Source organism: Crocodylus siamensis, chromosome 8, assembly GCF_052110815.1.
Source record: "Crocodylus siamensis isolate JL-2025a chromosome 8, ASM5211081v1, whole genome shotgun sequence".
NCBI lineage: Eukaryota > Metazoa > Chordata > Crocodylia > Crocodylidae > Crocodylus > Crocodylus siamensis.
In genome coordinates this window covers 72,042,642-72,060,916 of record NC_143402.1, presented here as the reverse complement: position 1 = coordinate 72,060,916, position 18,275 = coordinate 72,042,642, and the positions used below count along the sequence as shown (strand labels likewise).

Here is an 18,275-nt window from a genome sequence, read left to right as displayed (position 1 = left end):
AAGGGACCACAGTGTTGCTTTGCTGAAAGCAATAACCAAGTTCCAGTAAAGTGATTCAGTGCTAGGGTGTTTAAGAATGCTATCCTCTGTAGCTAATTAAAATGAAGTACCCCTTTCAAGTTATTTGCTTTAGGTTAGCTTGAAAAACTCCACTATGTGCTACTGGGGTAGGAAAAAATGTTAATGCAATTCCAGCAAATATTTGTTTTGATAAACACGAGTTCAAGAATACTGCTATTTTGGGGCATTGCTATGCCTGTCACGGGACAACAATTTCTTGAATTGGAAAGCGCTGCAGAGAAAAAGAGACTGGAAAGAAAAAAAAAAGTGTTCACCAGCAGAAGGTGAAGAAAAACTAAAAATGCTGCTTGCTCATTTGGAAATTTGATTTTAGTCGGAGGTGATGATTATGCCACAGATGCAGTTATCAGAAAATACAGCAGCAAGCAAGCAGTGAAGTGTCATATTTCTGCCCTATTTTAATGGCTGTCGTGTTGTGTTCTAGGGGAGGCTGAAAGCAACAAGAAGTTGGAAGATTTAATGTCTCCGTTAGGACCTGATCCAAAGCCACTGGGCTCAGCAGGAGTCTTCTCCTTTGACTTTCAAGGGTACATGATCAAGCCCTGAACTGGTGATGGGACACAGAGCTGCTCCTCCTGGCACTTACCGCTCACTACAGGTCAGCAGTGACCAAAAGCTATCAAACTCTCCTGCTGTGTAGTGGGTCAATTAATTTAGCAGGTTTCGCTCTATTTGCCAGTGGAAAACCACTCATGTCACTGCTGATAACAGAGTCAGGGGATGGCCAAGGACTGACCCCAATGCAAACACTCCCAGGCCTAGCAAGGGAACCAGGAGTTCCCGGCTAAGAAGAAGCAGAGGGGCCAGGAGAGAGCAAGTTTGACCTCCGAGGATAACACAAGCCTGCCATCCCCAGGGCTGGCAGCTGCTCCTTCAGCATGGCGGATGAGCCTTCTTCATCCACCACACGCATCAGCTTGGTCTCACGGGACGCCGTGTCCTCCTCCTGCTCCTCACCGCCTCTTGACAGCATTAGCCACACAAAAGATGTGTGATTAAAGAAATGGTAAGAAAAAAGGGAGATGGGAAGCATGACTGGACAGGGCTTTCCAACAGCTCACACTTCAGGTCTGCACCAAGCTCCCTGAACCCCAAATTATCCTCAGGTAGGAAGCACCGGCAGATGCTGTGCCTCAAGGAGACGTGCCTCCTGGATAGACGGAGGCTGCATTCCCATTACCAAGTGTGGTAAGTACTTCCCACTGCCTCCCCTGCCACAAGGTACAACAGTTCCCCTGAGCAGTGGTGATAGCTGGGAGCCACGGTCCTATATTCCCTTTAGGATGCCACGTCGCACCACGGTAGTATGGACACAGCCATTCCTCTAGAGCTATGGAGGCCAACCTTGTCGACAGGTGTGTCACAAATTGTGCCCTCTCCAAGTGCCACTCCAATTCCTGCCCCCTGCCTAATCTGCTGCGCTGCTTTCTGCCCTATTGCCGCTGTGCTGCCTGCCCCCTCCCCAGTCTGCCACGTGCCACCACGGAGGCTGTCGGGCCACTTGTGGTGCGTTGCAGTTCAGCCACGCCTGCCCGACAGCAACGTAGCTTTTCCGTGGACTGTGCCAAGGAAGACAAGGGCTTCTTTTGGCCGCTGTGTCCCCGTAAGGGAATCAGGCAGAGCCTGGTCCCAGGTCTTCATGCAAGTCCCCCTTAGCACGATGCGATTGTCCTGAATTAACTCTCAAAGGGCTTCGGTCCTGGGACTGCTGCCTGCGGTGCTGCTTCCGCACTGAGCAGACTTGCATGCGTTAGGGAACTTGAACCTGCACATTTTTTCCAGGTTGAACAGGATGTTCTCATTAAGCATCCCAGCCCCCTTAGGAGACCAGTCCTGCCCTGTGCTGAGCACCGTGATCCACTTAGCTAGCTTCAAGCATGTACTTGGAGGGACAGATTCACTGTCCCAGCAGGTGCTTCTTGGCACATCCCCACGCAGCGCCGAAAGCCTGCTGCTCCCCTAGGCTGGGGGGAGCCGTCTTTCAGGATATAATTCTGGCAGGTTTCCACATCTCTTCTCCCTCCCTGTAGCTCGGAGGGAAAATCACCTTCTCACAGCAAAGCCTGAAGTATGAGGGGGGTGGCCCTCCTCCAGGGATAAAGATCCAGGTTTTGCTTGTGTCATTAGTCCAGGGTCTCTGCCGGTTTTTCAAAGAACAGATGTGTAAGGTTGCCCAGCAGTAGTCCCATTGACGTAACTGGGACTACTCGCATGGGCAGGTGGGACTAGGATGCTCAACTGCACACACATGCTCTGTACCAGAAGACAGGTCCCAAGCCAAAAGCCTTGATTTTTGCGTGGTTTTTTTTGTGTGGGGGGGAGGCAAGTAATCCTTGCTTCTCCTGATCTAGATCCCTATCTAGTGCCAACACCACAGCACCCAACTTGCCTTTCATTGCATCACTACGTAGATGAGTTTCACTTCCTCCGTTGTTTAGAAAAGTTGATGCCTCAGCTAGACTCTTTGGGATGCCCCGATCAAAAATTATTTCCTCTGGGTCCAATGTAGGCATTTTTCAGCTACGTAAGGCCAGATTCTGTCATGTTTACTCGTACGAGCCCTTACTCCTGGAAGCAACTGTGAGAAAGGTAGCACAATCTAGACCACAAGGAAAAAGCAACCCCTGCCACCCCAACAGCTGATTTCCAAGCACAGCACTTGCTACTGGAGCAATTCCTATCTGTAGGACTTTTTGTGCTTGTGAAGCTGGGAGTCATCGCGCGTGTGGAGGGGGCCCACAAACAAACAAAATGCAGATGAGGAGTTAGGAAAAGGCACAACTTTGAAGGAAAGTGATTTAGGAGACATAGGTGAAATCAATGAGAGTAGCAAATGGATAGTTTGATAAGCATGAAGTAGTTACCACTGAAGTCTTCCGGAGACTGAGTCTATCTGATCTGGCTCTGAAATATGCTTCGTCGAAGGATGCGTGACTCCCCTTCAGCTTCTCGGAGAGGTTTCGGTAGAGCCGTTTCGCAGCGTTCGGAGAAGACGGTCCGCTGCTGCTCTTTTTCATCTGGGAAAGATTCAAGTTCTGCATCTGCTGCGTCATGTTCACGTGGCAGGTCCTAGAAAGAAGGCAATGCAGCCATGTGACACGGGGTTGCTCCACTTGTGTTAGCCATTCAAACTACGCCATTGTAACCCACCCTGCGCAACTCAGACGCCACATAACTTTCCACAAATTCTGGCCACCTACACATCTGTTGGGAAATCAAGAATATTTAGGGCCACATTTTGAAGATTTTGCATGGCAGGTTGTTGTTTCTGGCAGTATAGTCCCACTGATTTCAGCGGGCACGGAGAGATCGGAGGCAACCGCATAAGAACTGCCGGGTACTGGGTCAGATCATAGGTCCACCTTGCCCAGTCTCCTGTGTCACACAGCGGCAAAGAGTGGATGCTGAAAGGGAGAGTGAACTGGGTCTGACCAGGGTTTTTTCCACTGTTCCTCTCTCGCTTGCAGCCCCCTGCATTTAAGGTCTAATGGGAATACTATGAGCAACTGATAGTAGATGTGAGGAATAAAAGATGTGATACCTGGTGGATTAAATGATTCTCTTCGAGGGAAATAATTCTGGTAAAGATCAAATGAAGTCTGGGAATTGGGGAGAGGGTTTTATCCTGCATTTACAGCACATGACCATCCTCTTCATTTTGCTAAAGCATTTTATTTTTAACAACTCTTGAAACCAAATGGGTTGCTCCAGATTCATATCTACACCTAGGATGGGGTGTCTATGTTGAGCATCCATTCTGAAGGAAGCTATTAGGAGTCTGATACAAGAAGCCAAAGTGGCCTCTTTTAATGCACTGGGCCAAACTCTCTTCTGAGCTAGGCCAAAGTAAATCTGGAGTCATGGCACTGAAGTCACTGCAGTTATTCCAGATGCTGTGGTGACCTTCATTTCTAATAATTCAATCACCGCTACTGCACATAGGTACATGCTCAAGTGTAAGCTGAGACCCAGTCAGAAACCTGCCCAAATAATCAGCCTCTAAGCCCATTTCCTTGATCCTGTCGCACCTTTCTATACATCTCTTCTTTGGTCCTCACTTCTTTCTCACCAAATACAAGCTGCTTCTCCACGCTCTAGGCGTGTGCTGACCGTCACACTCATGCTGCCCCCATCCCTTGGAGGAAGTCCTTAAAAACTTCTGCAGAGCTACTTCAGCACCCTTCTTAAAACTCCCGTTGCTGTGATGCTGGCAAAAATATTGACAGCCACTGGGCTCCTGATGTGCTATGACTGCTGCCCATCATCTTCCAGTTTCCCTGTGCTCCCTTATCTGTCTGTAGCAATCAGCTATATCTTTTCTTATACTTGGATGTTAAACTCTGGCTCTTTGTTCGGTGTTTGAACAGCACCTGGCACAAGAGGGTCCTGGTGGGAACAAGGTGGGATTGGTAAACTAACCCTGCAGGACCTTTTATTTCCAGGTTCAGTTTTAGGAATAAAAAGCTTTTCCCCCTGAACATAAGTCGATAACTCCAGATAAAGTCCTTGAAGCGTCACAGCTTTTACAAAACCTGACAGCAGAATCAAATAACTCAGGAAAGGACCTAATGGGTTAAAATGCATTAAAAATACTAAAACCAGTGAAAAACAGCTCCAATTTGGTATTTTTATTGTATGCACAAAAATACTGCAATCACACAAGCCAAGATTGTTAGCGGTCTGATCACAGTTTGATGCTGTGTTTAAGTCATATGCAATTTTTATGGCTGAGTAGGTCCTCTAAAATCAGTGATAGGTAGGGACCTACCTAAATTTTGGTTTTGCACATTTTGTGGAAATCACAGAAAACAGCTGGGAAATCTGGTGTTGGCTGAAATGTCCTGCAAAATCAACCAGCCTGCGGTAGAGACAGAGACTGAATGAAGGTGGCTCTGGGTGCCGCAAGCGGGCTACAAAAAACCCATTATCTCACTGTTACTTAGGTAGGTCCCTAGTAACAGGGTGTTCACGGCGGAGGTGCAAGTGCTGCTCCTACAGTCACAGAAATTAATGGCAAAACTCCCTTTGATATGGGTAGTAGCGAAAGGGAGATCCCTTTGTTTCAGTCCTGCCAAACTTGTTCACAGGAAATATGCTGGCAAGACTCTCGTGCCTGTCTCAAGGGCTTGAACCCAACCCAGAGCCTCGGTGCATGGACCTGTGGAGCTATGAACGAGGGTTACGTAGCTGGGACCATAACAGATTTGCATCCAACGGGGGCCGGCTGAGAGAAGCACATGTAATGCACATGGACCACTGGCTTACACTTAGTCATGCAGGAATGCCACCATCCTGTTGGCATCAACAGATCTCAGGGCCTGGGAATGGGATACTTTGCTGCATTTGGGTTTCAGGCTCACACCCCAAAACCTTAGAAAAGCAAAACTGCTGTTGCTCCTTTTCCCCTGCCACAATTCAGGTTGTAACAGCCTTTTTAGTCTAACAAGCCCATGACCAACAAATGCCTAGGCTATGGCAGAGTATGTTTTATAAGTCAAATACATCCAGGATTTTGAGCCTTCCTGCTAGCCTTTGCATAACGAACAGGCACGCTTTGCTTGACCATTGTGCTCCTTTCTTGTCCCCAGCATCTTCTACCTTATCTTGAAGAGCTTACACTCCAAAGAGACAAGAAATGCCTCTGCTTTTTTGTACGGCACTTCAGAAAATTTGGCAGTGCCCTTGGCTAGTCCCTAGGCATTTGTGAAAATGGAAGCAGTGATATTTTCTACGTTCTGTGGTACCAGGCATCTTTCAGTATTAGGATCTTTTGAATGGCTGTTACATTTATTCTGACGCTGCACCTTTCCCATTTGCCTGCTGCTTTTCACAGCAGAGGATTCTGAACTGCTCCCTCGGCTTACAGTAGGAAGTCTATAGAGCATTTCCTCTGGCAGCTGAAAAGCTTACACCTGTCAAAAAGGATGCAACGTGGTGAGGCTGAAAATTACAGAGGAGAATTTGGGTAAACACGTACAACCCCCACAGCAGTCCACATGGGATAAAAAGTGGGTATAAGCCAAGGTATAACTCCCCCCCACCCAACACTTCCCTTCCAAACACGGAGATCCATTAATGCGCAAGGCACCAGACCCACATTTGGAAGAGATACGGTGGTGGTCTAGAGAAGCTGATGCTCCCAAGCTTGCTTTCTTTCAACCTCTGGTTGCCAGGCAAGAAGTGAAGTGAATTACAGTGGAAGTTGTGCAACTATTTGTTGCTGTGGACTCTCAGCCTAAATCCTGTGCAAGGAGACGTTCGGGATCAGGACCCGCCAATCAGCTATACCATTTACCGTCATAAAAGCCTCTATTAAACTTTTGCCCTGTTACTGAGGTTAGCCTTTGGCATAATTTGCCTTTAAGACTGAAGTCAACACCAAGTCTCATGAGTCCTTTAACTCTTCCATTATCATTTGGACAGGCCGAACACGAAAGGATCTGATTACCAATAACTTCGCACATTTTCTGAGCTAACGAGGTACTGCAAAGAAACAGGGTGCCTGAATGAGATGCATATGCCAAGAGCCCGGTGATAATTGGGGTATGTGACAGGGAGATCCCTTTGTTAAATCAGAGTGCTGACGTGTACCAACTGAAGCATAGCCATCTGGGCAAGCCACGTCCTTGGAGCTAATGAGCAAAAATGGATGTGGCAAGAAGCAGGCCCTTGGAGGCTTCATGGAGCTGCAGCCCTACAGTGGTCTTGGATTGTCTTTCTCTGAGCATATGGGGGAAGATATACACTTATTGGTGAGGTTCCCCGCACTAGGGCACAGCACACAACCGCTTGCTTTTTAATTACTATTTGTATCTCAGTAGAAGACCCACCTGCAATCACTCAGCACTGTTGAGACACACAGGGAGAGTCCCCTGTCCAGAGACAGACAAAGGCTGGCAGAGGAGACTGAAGCAGAGAGAGCAACAGAGCCCAGCAGATTAGCGGCAAAGGCAGTAAAAAGAACCCAGGTCTCTCAAATGACAGTTTGGTGCCCCGGGCACCGGAGCAAGGAACTTGCAAACATCATATACTGCCATTAACACACCAGTGAGCCCCAGCTACGGCCGCAGAAGCGTATCTGAAATACTGGGCAATCTTTCCTATTGACAATAAAGGGACTCGCTGTTCACTCCCCACCTCCTTTCCCACCCCGTTCCCCTGAGCAGTGCAATGCGTAGCCAGGTTTAGCGGCTTCTGTAGAACCAGGGGAGGTGGGAAAAGAAAAGACCCTCCCTCCAGGCTGCAAGACAGGGGACTACCCAACCTGCGATGCTGTGGTAGCTTTGACTGTTCACGTCCCCGGCTGGATCCCTGTACTCAGGGATTTACCCCGGTCACATCCCAGCACAACTCACTGCCTGCAGCTCAGTCTGCACAGTCTATGGCAGAGATGTGCAGGCTCCGTAAATCATCTCTGCCCCCACGGTGAAATCACACTGAAGTTATCGGCACTCTCAACACCCCTTTGTCCAAGCAGTCCGGGGGGTGGGGGCAGGTGCTGAGTTTTGACAGCAAATACCCAAATTGTCATCTTCACTGACACAGCGACTAGATCAATTAGAGGGTTAATGGCAAGCACAAGAGAAGGTGTTTGGTGAAACACGATGGTTTTAAAAATGGCCAGAAGGCTGTGCTCATATTAGCCCCTTTTAGAATCTCTTAGTACAATTATGGTTAAAGGAACGTCTTTCGATGAGTTTCAAGAAATGGCTGGATCTGTTATTTTGCCCCCCAGAGACCTTAATTTTCTGCAATTGCCTGCTATTAGCAGAATTTAGCAGCGGCTCAGCAATTTACCCAAAGCAATTTTGTTCTGTCACTCAGACTCAGGGTAAAAATCCCTCTGGAGCACTCCCGTGCCACCCTGCTCTCCGCTCTCCTACAAAGCTGCATGCTGACCTGCGCAGGGCTCCCTCTGATAGCTGCTTTACCTCCTGTCCCTAATGGACGGCTCTTCCTTTACACCAGACGCGCACAAGGAGAAACCATCCCAAATGCTACGTGTAAAGAATAGGAAGGACTCGGCAAACAAACACCCACCGAGAGCAGAGTTTTTACGTCCTAGTGCTGAAATAACACCTTCAGACCCGGTTCAGTTGTACTCTGCTACAACTCTCTGTGAGCCATGGGATGATTCACTTACAGAATGAACTCTCACGAGCAGCCTGTAGTTTAAAGATATTCTCTAGTAATACAAATGTAATATTTAAGGACCCGGAGGATGGTGGCACAGGGATACTGCTCTTCCTGGAAGATGTCCGGAAAGGTGCAAAATTACAAGCCAACAGGACCTTCTCCTTCACAGCTTCAGGTTATGAAGGAGAGCTGCCTGTTCAGAGAGTGGTGGTGATTTGAGAAGGAGGTGGTTTTTGGAGCTCCTGGCTTTTTCATTTGACATCTTACTGATTATTGGTGTCGTGACCCAACCGAGACCGGAGCCCCAGTGCATGATACGCTGTACAGAGACACAGTGAGAGAAACCCTCTTGAGACTTTACAGGCTGAATGGACCAGCCAAAAAAAGGCAAGAGAGGACAAGGGGCAAAAAGACACCAAGTGACATGCTGAAGGCCACAGAGCAGGTCACCGGCAGGACCAGCATCGCCCGTATCTCTGTTTGGTGCCACGTGCTGCATTCAGTATCAGCGTGTTCCTCCAGAAGGTACCTGCAAGGCCTCTAGCATTTTCACTCCCTTAAAATTCACAGTTCATGGGTCATGTATCCCTAGAGTCGTGAGATGGTTTAAAACAAATCTGAGGGTATTTTTAAGCCGTGTATTTTGATTTCTTCTTATTTGCTTTCTGGTTTTTGGAGCTGCTCAAGTTGATGCAGAGCCACATTTTTAAGCTTTTCTTTGAAAGCATGTGGACTAGAAATGTTTTTTTTGTTTTTTTTTTAAGTTAAAATTATCCCATAATCATTCAGCTGTAAGAAACTGAGTCCTTAAATGTGAGACACATCTATCCATGCCATTATCCACACTACATACACCCAAAACAAGGGGGGGGAAGACACCCCAGGCACCCTTAAAAAATTCTGATTAAAAGATAGCTAAGCACACCCCTGTTACATAAAACTCAGAAGATCTGTCTGTATATTGAACCTTTAAATCTCTAAGGCAGGGACAGGCAGCTCTTTTCATGCTGGGCAAAGGCTGGCAGAGAAAAGCCAATTTTCCTTCGTTTGTTCTCATTTTGCCATTCTCTGTCTAAAACAAAGGTCAGCCTGGCCACCAGTATCCAACTGCTTTACGTGTATGGAAAAACAACAATTACAAGTGACAGGGAACCTGCAAGCAGCCAGCAAGGCAACACAAAACCCCCAGTGGGGGCAGGTTTTCAGCCCCTGTCTGCAGGGATTGCTTTATTTCTCAATACCAAAACTGTCCAACACAACTGCAGCAGCTCTCGCTACTTGACAATCCTCCAGGTCTTTTCACCCGATTCAGGACCCTTTGCTGCGGCTTACCTGCTCCTTGCAGGTCTCCATCTCGGCATCCTTCTCTTTCTCTCTATGTAACTAAGCTGGTCACTGCTTTTTTATCTCAGGACTAGGCAACTTGCAGGCGGTCACCTAACCCTGGGCCTGAAACCCATCATCTGGGGGACAAACAGTTGGCTGCAGGGAGCAGCTAATCCAACACTTTTAAGAGACTCTTGGATATGTCTCCTTTACATACCTTAATATGAAGATTAGGGGAAAATAGAGGGAGGCACTCATGCTAGCAAAAAAAATGACTCTTGCAAAACAGAAACTCCAGGAGGACCAATGCACTGGGTCGGGAAGGTCCAACCAAACTCATCTCACTTCCTGAGCGGTCCTCCCTGTTGAGCACAGGCAGTTGGTGTATGACCAAGGGGATATTAAAGATAATATCAATAAGCATTGCTTGCTGTGTCTGCTTCTCCCTGAGACCTGAGGAAGGGCCGTATGTTCCTGAAAGCTAGGCAAACCTTGTCTCCCAACTACACAGTTGGTCCAATAAAAGGTATCACCAAAAACTCTGGCCTGATGAATGCTTTGACACCGTTTCATCACAGATGCCTATGACACATCTCAAAAAGTGCACGGGCGTGACAGCATCTCAGATGTAGATGGGAAGAATATAATGGGAACAGACTTGATGTCCGGACTGCTATACTACAGGAGAATGACATGGCTTGGCTATGTGACCAGGATGGAAAAATCCCATAGCTGGTTTTGCAATGGACACTGCCACAAGGGACAAGGAAAGAAAGGAGAGCAACTGACTTGAAAGACAAGCACCTGAAGAGGCTTGGAAAAGATCTGGCTGTCATGGGAGGAAGTGTAGTGTGCACCACAAAAAAACAAATGGGTCCGGGGGAGTGTAATGGATGAAGGGAGAAGCATCTTGCTCTCTTTAGGGAAGAAAATTAAAAAAAAAAGCCAAGACAGAGGCCCGTGTCAGAACAGATCTCAGATTAAAACCTTTGAGAGGGGTTCAAAGGAGGTGAACATTTCTACCAATTTATTTTATTTATGGAGCATTCTGTATTAGGTTTCTAATTTCATAGGTAGCCCTCTGTTCCTCAGCTGCCGCAGGAGTCTCCTTACCTGCATGGCTGACAATTGAATAACCCGGTCAGCAGGAGCAGTGCTGGGAAGGTTGGGGGGGGGGGGGGCTATAGCCACCCCTAAATTCACCTTAGCCCCCCACAACCACCCCTCCCAGTGCCGCCCCATCCAAGCCCCCCTGCCTCCCGCCTCGCACAGCCAAGCCTGCCCTGCTCCTGCCTGCAGAGGCAGGGCGCTCCCAGCCTGGCCCATGTCCCGCCTTTGCAGTCCCTCCAATTTTTTCGCCTAGCCCACTGCAGCCCCCCCACCCCAGCAGGAAAGGCTGGTGCCACCTCCACCTGTCAAGCAGCCCCTCCGGTCTCAAGAGGAAAACGGGCTCTTCAGGAATGCTCACCGAGGAGTTCTGAAAGCCAAGCAACTTAACAGCAGGATGTGTGCACATTTAAGAAAAGAAACAGGAGTGGGAAGGTGTGAGAACGACACAGAGAGCGCAAAACGCACCAAAAAAAGAGCGCCAGAAAAAGGGTGCAGAGAAAAAGAGCAACAAAAGGAAATGAGAAGAGCAAGAGACCAGAGGAGGAGACCTGAACCTGGTTGCTCCTGTAAGACGGCAGTTTGCACCAGCTGATGATCAGCCCTCAGAAGTACAACGCAAGCACAGTACAACCATAGCTCTAACATACTTGCCACTGCATAGCATTCAGCAAAGTTACGATTGCTTTAGAAAAAACAGTTGGACTTCTTTCTCTTTTTAGGAGTTCAGAACGCTGAAGTTTTTGTATATAAATATTCCAGGTTCTTTGCTATGGACTTTGAAGGCCAAGGCACAAGACGGCTCACTGGGGAGGTATCAGAACATCAGTCCTGGCATTAGCAGGTCACGCGCATGCTGTGATAAGCTTTAGTCAATGCATTTCTGTTAACCTGAACCTTTCCAGGAACAAAGAAGCTGCAGCCTGTTTGGATCCTGCAAATGCTGGACCAGGTTTTTGATTGCAGACCTGCAGTTTGGTTCCACCATGTTTGCTTCCTGTCTTGTTTGCTCGTTTTGCATGAAAGGATTTTTGCTTACATGATTAAGGAATGCAAATACTTGCATTTGCATGTTTCCAACGGTGCTCAAGCACAAGCAAGAGTGTTCTCTGCCGTTACTTATGCATTAGTTTACTTGCTTTTGTGGCGCCATCATAAACCATCCAGAGCTTGAAAACAATTTGGGCAAGTAGGAAGTCAATAGGATGTGAGCACCCAACTCCTGAGAAATCTGTCAACTATTCACAGAAACGAGGATCTGTTCACAAATGATTCAAGAACAAAAAGAAGGTAAAAGGATCAGGCGTATTCACTCTGAGCAAATCAAGCACCTCTTGTACCCAGGGGGGCATCTCAGTCCTAGCAGTACTGTTGTTTTACTAATTAGGAACAAGCAATGGTGCCCGCTCCTTCAAAGAACTCAAGCCAACAGCATGACCACCGATTATCAGGACCAAGTAACTACTTGGATAGCTATTCACTGCCAAACCACCTGCATATCGATCAGTCAGCAGCTACCCAAAGCTATTTATGGAGAGCACAACAGCTGAAGAGGAGTTATTCATAGAGAGGAAGATGACATGGGAGATGTCAGTAGCTATTTCTTCATATTGAAATACTAAAAATACACCTGTATGAGGCTATAGGCTCCCTAACTTATAAAATTAGTATTGCAACACACAATTAGTATTGCAAGAAAACCCTACCTATGATTAAAATAATCATAAAAAAAAAAGAAACTCTGCCAGCCTGACTCCTACAAGAAAATCTCTCTTCCACCCCTACGTTGCTCCAGGAAGCATACCTGCATGCCTCTCCAGAAACACAACTGAACAGATGTCTTTTGCAGCATGCCTGGAAAGTGACCAAATTCAGGCTATTTTGGACCAGCAGGAGACCACCCCGACCACAACCCTTTCTCTTCTGTTAGGCATTCGTATCTCTCTTGGTGGCAGACAGCTCTTCTGTGAAGGGGGTGCCAGCAATGCTGGTTTTCCATGAACTCTGACTGTTGAGCACTGCACTGGGTATATGCTAACCCCCGGTTTAGAGACGGAGAATTTGCATGTCGGGTCCCTCGACCTCGGGAGAATTTCAGCGTCGTGAAACTAGAATAAGGCCTGGTAAAAACAAATCACTAAGATGCCAATACAGCCTCAGGAAAAAAGTGCAAGTACTGCAGAGCTGCTGAACTAACAATATGTACCAAGTCTGTTCAGACCCTTCTTAAAGGCACAGGTTACTCTTCAAACAGCAACAAAAAACCCCTATAAACTTCCAAAAGCCTCCCGAACACTAAGCGGAGCAATGCGCATTAACAGATTAGAAACTTCTCTTGGCTTTGTCCTGGGATAGCTGTCCTTCATGCACAGGACTCCCTGTTTCTCAGGGCCAATCGCCCACTTCAAATTCTCAGCCGTCAGTGCCTCCCCTCCATGCTTGACGCACCTTGGGGGAGTCCGCCCCCAAAGCTGGTTGATGCGACTCTTTCAGGGGACCCTGGCCTCGCTGACTTTTGGCTGAAACAGCTCCTCCCATGACTGTACTCCATCCACGGGAACTCTTTAGGTGTGTTGAGACTTATCGCATGGCCAGAATTTCCTCGCTGCTCCTGCTGTGTTGTTCAGAAACCTTTCAGAGCATCCAGGTGTCTGACAAAGGACTGCGTTATTCTCTGCCTGAGCCCTGGGTCATGGAGTCCAGTCTCCTGCATTCACAGGTGATGATTTATCCAAGGGGACGGGGGGACACAGGGTCTTCAGCTCTGCTCCCTCTTGCACATGAGATGCAAAACATTTTGGAAGTAAGAACAACTCTACAACTTGCTATGGGAAAAGAGGGGAGACTAGAAGGGCTATTAATGCCTTGGCCACTGCAACAGCAGAGGTTACATATGCTCAGATCTTAGGGAGAGAACCATACCTCCCACTGCAGGATAAGGCAAAATGCCTCGTGATCTTTGCCAGTTTGAACTGAAGGGAAAAATTCTTTCTTGACCCTACAGTCAGGTACCTGAGAAGTTTCTAAGTCTATTTCATAGACTTCATAGATATCACAGACATCAGGGCTGGAAGGGACCTCGGAAGATCATTGAGTCCGGCCCCCTGCCCCAGGGGCAGGAAGTCAGCTGGGGTCAAAGGATCCCAGCAAGGTTGATGTCCAAACATTTCTTAAAGGAGTCCGGAGTAGGTGCTTGCACCGCCTCTGGAGGGAACCTATTCCAGGCTATGGGGGCTTGGACCATAAAGAAGTTTTTCCTTATGTCCAGCCTAAAACGGTCTTGCAGGAGTTTGTGATCACTGGGCCTTGTCATCCCTTGGGGCACTCTGGTGAACAGGCAGTCCCCCAGGTCCCAATGCTCACCCTTTATAGGAGCATCAGTGCACCTTAGCCTAATCCACTCAAGCTGTGGCCTCCCAGAGGAGCAGCAGAAATCGCTCCACCAGGTCCATGGTTCTCCGTACTGTACTCACCTCTGGATACCTGCAGGCCCTCCAACTCCCAGGCCAATACACACAGGCATACTCTGCAGGGAAAGGGTTTCATCAGGAAGCAGTAATGGTATGCCTCTGAAGATGCTCCTAGTCTGCTTAAAAAGACAGTCTTTATCTTGAGATACAACCAGATAACTGGGTGCTCAAGGCTTGGGACATCAGCAGGGCCTCTTCCATCATCAAAAATGGTGCTGTAGTGGCCACACAAGTCAACATTTCCAACCAGCAGTACTGGCCACTTAGAAAGTCCTCAGTATTACTTCCTGGCTCTACCTTTATCAACCCAGGACCAAGCCTGCCCAAAGCTGCCTGGTGAGACTCCCTGGGGCTCACTTCTCCCGTTGTTGGTGCTTCCTGTCATTGCTGCTCAGTGGCAACCTGAGCCTTAGGTGGTTTCTGTCGACTCTTTAGGAGCACCAGAAGCATCTGGCTCGGTTGCCATTGCTTCTCTGGTAGGTAGAGAACATCCTCTATTTTTTTCCCTTTCTACTGAAAAGCACAAGGGAAAGGACAGAACAAATGACTCCTGCCAGCTGCTCTGTCAGCCGGTATCCCGCGGTCCCAGGCGCCGATCACCCACCCACCTGAAGAGCTACTGGCTTCTCCTCAGCCAAGGAAGGACTAGCACCGCACCAAAATACTTCTTCCCTTCCTCTATGGTACAGCTAATTTTTCAAATAGAAACTCCACCTAGATCTTCCCTGCAACCGCACACTCTTTACCCTTTAATGGGATTGCTGAGAATGGATAACTGAACAAGGCTGTATGACTCGAGTCACCGTAACCCATATACGGACAGACCACAAGGTCACAGGTACCAATGGTACCCTTTCAGCAACTATAATGATAGGACCTCCATATTCCCCAGGGAGGCCACAGCTACTCTTTTATTACTGAAACACAAGTGCAAGGGACATGAAGCCTTTAGGAGTCAAAGACATGTTGTCACCACAGGACCTCTTGGGTGTTTTTCCTCATCCCAGAAGTCAGGAGCCTGAGGGCCGAATGTAAAACTCGCAATGATTCAGTGACAAAACCGATGGCACCTTCTTTATGTGGCTATATTAGTGTCCGCACCGCTCCTCTAATACATCATCGTGACCTAAAAATTCTCCGTGGGCTACCTTCTACATAGGAAACACCACAGATACAAAGACTTACATGGATTCAATACTAAACACACATATAATAATAGAAAACAGCATATTTTAAATTCACTGTAGTTCTGACAACCACCATATTAATACAGTATTCTGTAAACTCCAAGACATCATAACAGGTTATGGTATTTAAGATGGTATGTATGCAAACAGGGGCCATAGGGTGAAAAAAGAAGAGGGAATACCTGAGTTATGTAGCCAGGGAAAACTTTATATCAGCATGATCTAAGGCACAGAGCTGATTCCCAAGGGAAGCAGAGTAAACTCGATTGAGCAAAGTCATTAGTAAATGTACAACAAGAAACAATCCTGAATGGGAAAGGAGGTGGCTTTGATATTTTACAGGATCTCTCCAGCTCTCACCCATCTGATTCTGTGATTCATGAGCTCTCCAAATCTGTATTTAAATTGGCTGATAAAAACATAGTTAAGATCTAAGCTATCCTATACGACCATGGTTTAGACCCCTTGATAAGAAATGTATGCAGGTTGCGTTTCATAACCATGCTCCCCTCTTACCAGTCAAGCGAAAAAGAAAAATGTGCATCATTTCCACTGAAATTCCACATACCTTTGAGTATTTAACATATAGCAGACTGAAGACGTGCTAACGTGGAAGGTGAATGATTGCTGCTACGAAAACGGGTATTACAAAAGGCTCATCTAGTTGGCGCTAGGTTGGGCACTGGGTCGATATATGTGCCAGACCTTCACCTCTAGACCCCCCCTGCACAGATCTTAGTTTAGGTCACTGATTAAATGAGCCAGGTGATTTCAGCGTGGCTCAGAAGAGATCTCTGTGCACATCACAATACGTGACCCAAGTGGCAAGTGCTTCTCGGAGCAGGGCAAGCACACAATTGTAAAATGAGCTGCAAGGTTGGTGAGGCTTAGACAGAGCTGTGCTGGGCAGTGTGCAGAACTGCTCACGTTGCAACAGGCACAGTCGGTGGTTCGCTTTGCTAAGAATTAAAAACCATGTTTAAAAATGCTTATGGCTACGGTTTCAGCAACAAATGTCTAAATCACTGGGGAAACCGTCTCCTGTGCTACTGTGCTTGTAATAATCACCTCGTACAGAGTCTAATTCTCACTATTATCACCCTAATTCAGCACATAATAAGAAGCCAGGAGGTAGAAGTTCCCTACTGGCCACCACATCACCTAACCTTTACAGTCAGGTTTCTAGTTGTGCTAAAGTAGCCTTTTCCAACAGGCACACACTTTAAAAGTAGATTTTAAATATAATTAAATACAAACAACATACCCTTGTAAACATCTTTTGTGTCTTGGGGAACACTGCTGAAATATTCATGCACCGTTTCTAAAATCAGCTCAGAGTGGGAAAGACCTGAATTATAGATTTGTTTGTTATATGTAACACATGTACATGCTGCATGCACAAGCCAGACAAACACAGTACAAATGTACAAGCATCAACTTTGCAAGATTGTACAAAGACACACGCAGAAAATGAGAAACCACACAGTAACACACATGTTTATGCATCTGTTTATGAACTCATTTCATTCTCCAGGTAATAGCTACAGTACATATGCATTAGAAAATTAGATGTGACTTACCAGATTAGGCTGTATGAGGCAAAATGTGAACAAGTTGTTGGTAATTGTCCACTATCTTCATTCAATAAATCACATTGGGTTTGCTTTCTCGTCTGGTTCAACCTCCAGGCGGAACAAATGAATCTCTTTTTTATACTGTATAAACAATCAGAAATGAAAAAGCTTACCATAAGCAATTAGTGAAGTCCAAGATCACAGATACATCTCAGTGCTGAACAATGAGCAAACAAAAAATAGAAGCAAACAACGTAACAGCATAGGTAAAACATCTGATGCCTTAACAGGACTTGTACACTTAGCACTGCAGCTATAGTAATGACCGGTATCTAAGGCTCTTGCTTCTGTAGTCAAAGATGCCATGACTTCTATGTGCTCTTAGCCTGTTGTGTCTCTTAAAAATGATCAGCAGCACAGCATGCAAGTAGAGCAAGTAATCACTGCCCAGAGTCAACAAAACTGCAATTGTAATCTATCCTCACAAAGTCCGAACACACACAAAAGATTAATGCAGCCACCTGAAAGCAACTAATTTTATGTTAAAAATTAATAAAAGAAAAAATAATCATAGCCCTACACTGTGTCCAGTGCTACAAGATTGCATGTGATGTACTCTTTCTTCCTTCTTCAAGCTACCAACACAGCTGTCTGCAATCATAGCAACAAAAGCAGCAACCACATCCATAGCTATGGGACATCTGCAAGATCATTTGAAAGCTCCCAGCATGAACAGGTTATCTGTAAAGGGTATTAAACTGGGGGGAACCTGCCCCCTCCAATGACGCTTAAAATTCCAGGAATTAATCTGTAAATATTTCTGGTGACAGTAAAATAGCAATATTTGCAAATGAGCTTTTTAAGATCTCCAGAAGAAAATGTAAATCCCAATTTCTGCACAAAAAGCAAAACAAAGCAGTCACATATTACAAAGTCAAGACAGGTTAGAAGGCTGCAAAACCTCAGAATGCTAAAAATATGGTTGTGGTGAACCGAAGATAAACCAAATTAGGTAAGTAAAGCCTTCTGCAGGATTGCCTCTGTGGCGAAGAGGCAAAAGTCCTAGCAGGCACCTAGCAACAGAACAAAATTCAGAGAGGCTGTAGGCACTCGGTTCAGGTTTGTCATTGCCCGTTGCCTCTAATATGGATAGTAAAGACGCGCCGAGTCTGAGACACCTCAGGGCTATCACCGGGAGCCTGGAGTAGCTTCTCTGACTCACTGGGATCACTCTGGGTGAAACCTGTTCTTGAATCATGTTGAGCAGCTCTTGGAAATGGGAAGTGGCTTTGATTCTTCTGCATTTCAAAGTGAGCCGTGCTTGCTTAGTACCCTGTCCTTAGGCCACCACAGCCGAGCGCAAAATCCAGCCTCAGGTTTGAGGTTTCTGCATG

General features: G+C 46.8%; 1 protein-coding gene across 1 annotated transcript in view; it reads right to left on the bottom strand.

Moving 5' to 3' along the window:
- Positions 1 to 16,964, bottom strand: part of ANKFN1 (ankyrin repeat and fibronectin type III domain containing 1) — a 95,407-nt gene extending 78,443 nt beyond the window's left edge. The window contains exons 1-2 of the mRNA XM_090059687.1: positions 16,888 to 16,964; positions 2,946 to 3,150 (exon numbers count right to left, since the gene is read on the bottom strand). Of these exons, the coding sequence (XP_089915813.1) occupies positions 2,946 to 3,134 (189 nt within the window). The 5' untranslated portion in view covers positions 3,135 to 3,150; positions 16,888 to 16,964. The remainder of the gene's footprint in view (positions 1 to 2,945; positions 3,151 to 16,887) is intronic.
- Positions 16,965 to 18,275: the final 1,311 nt, after the last annotated feature.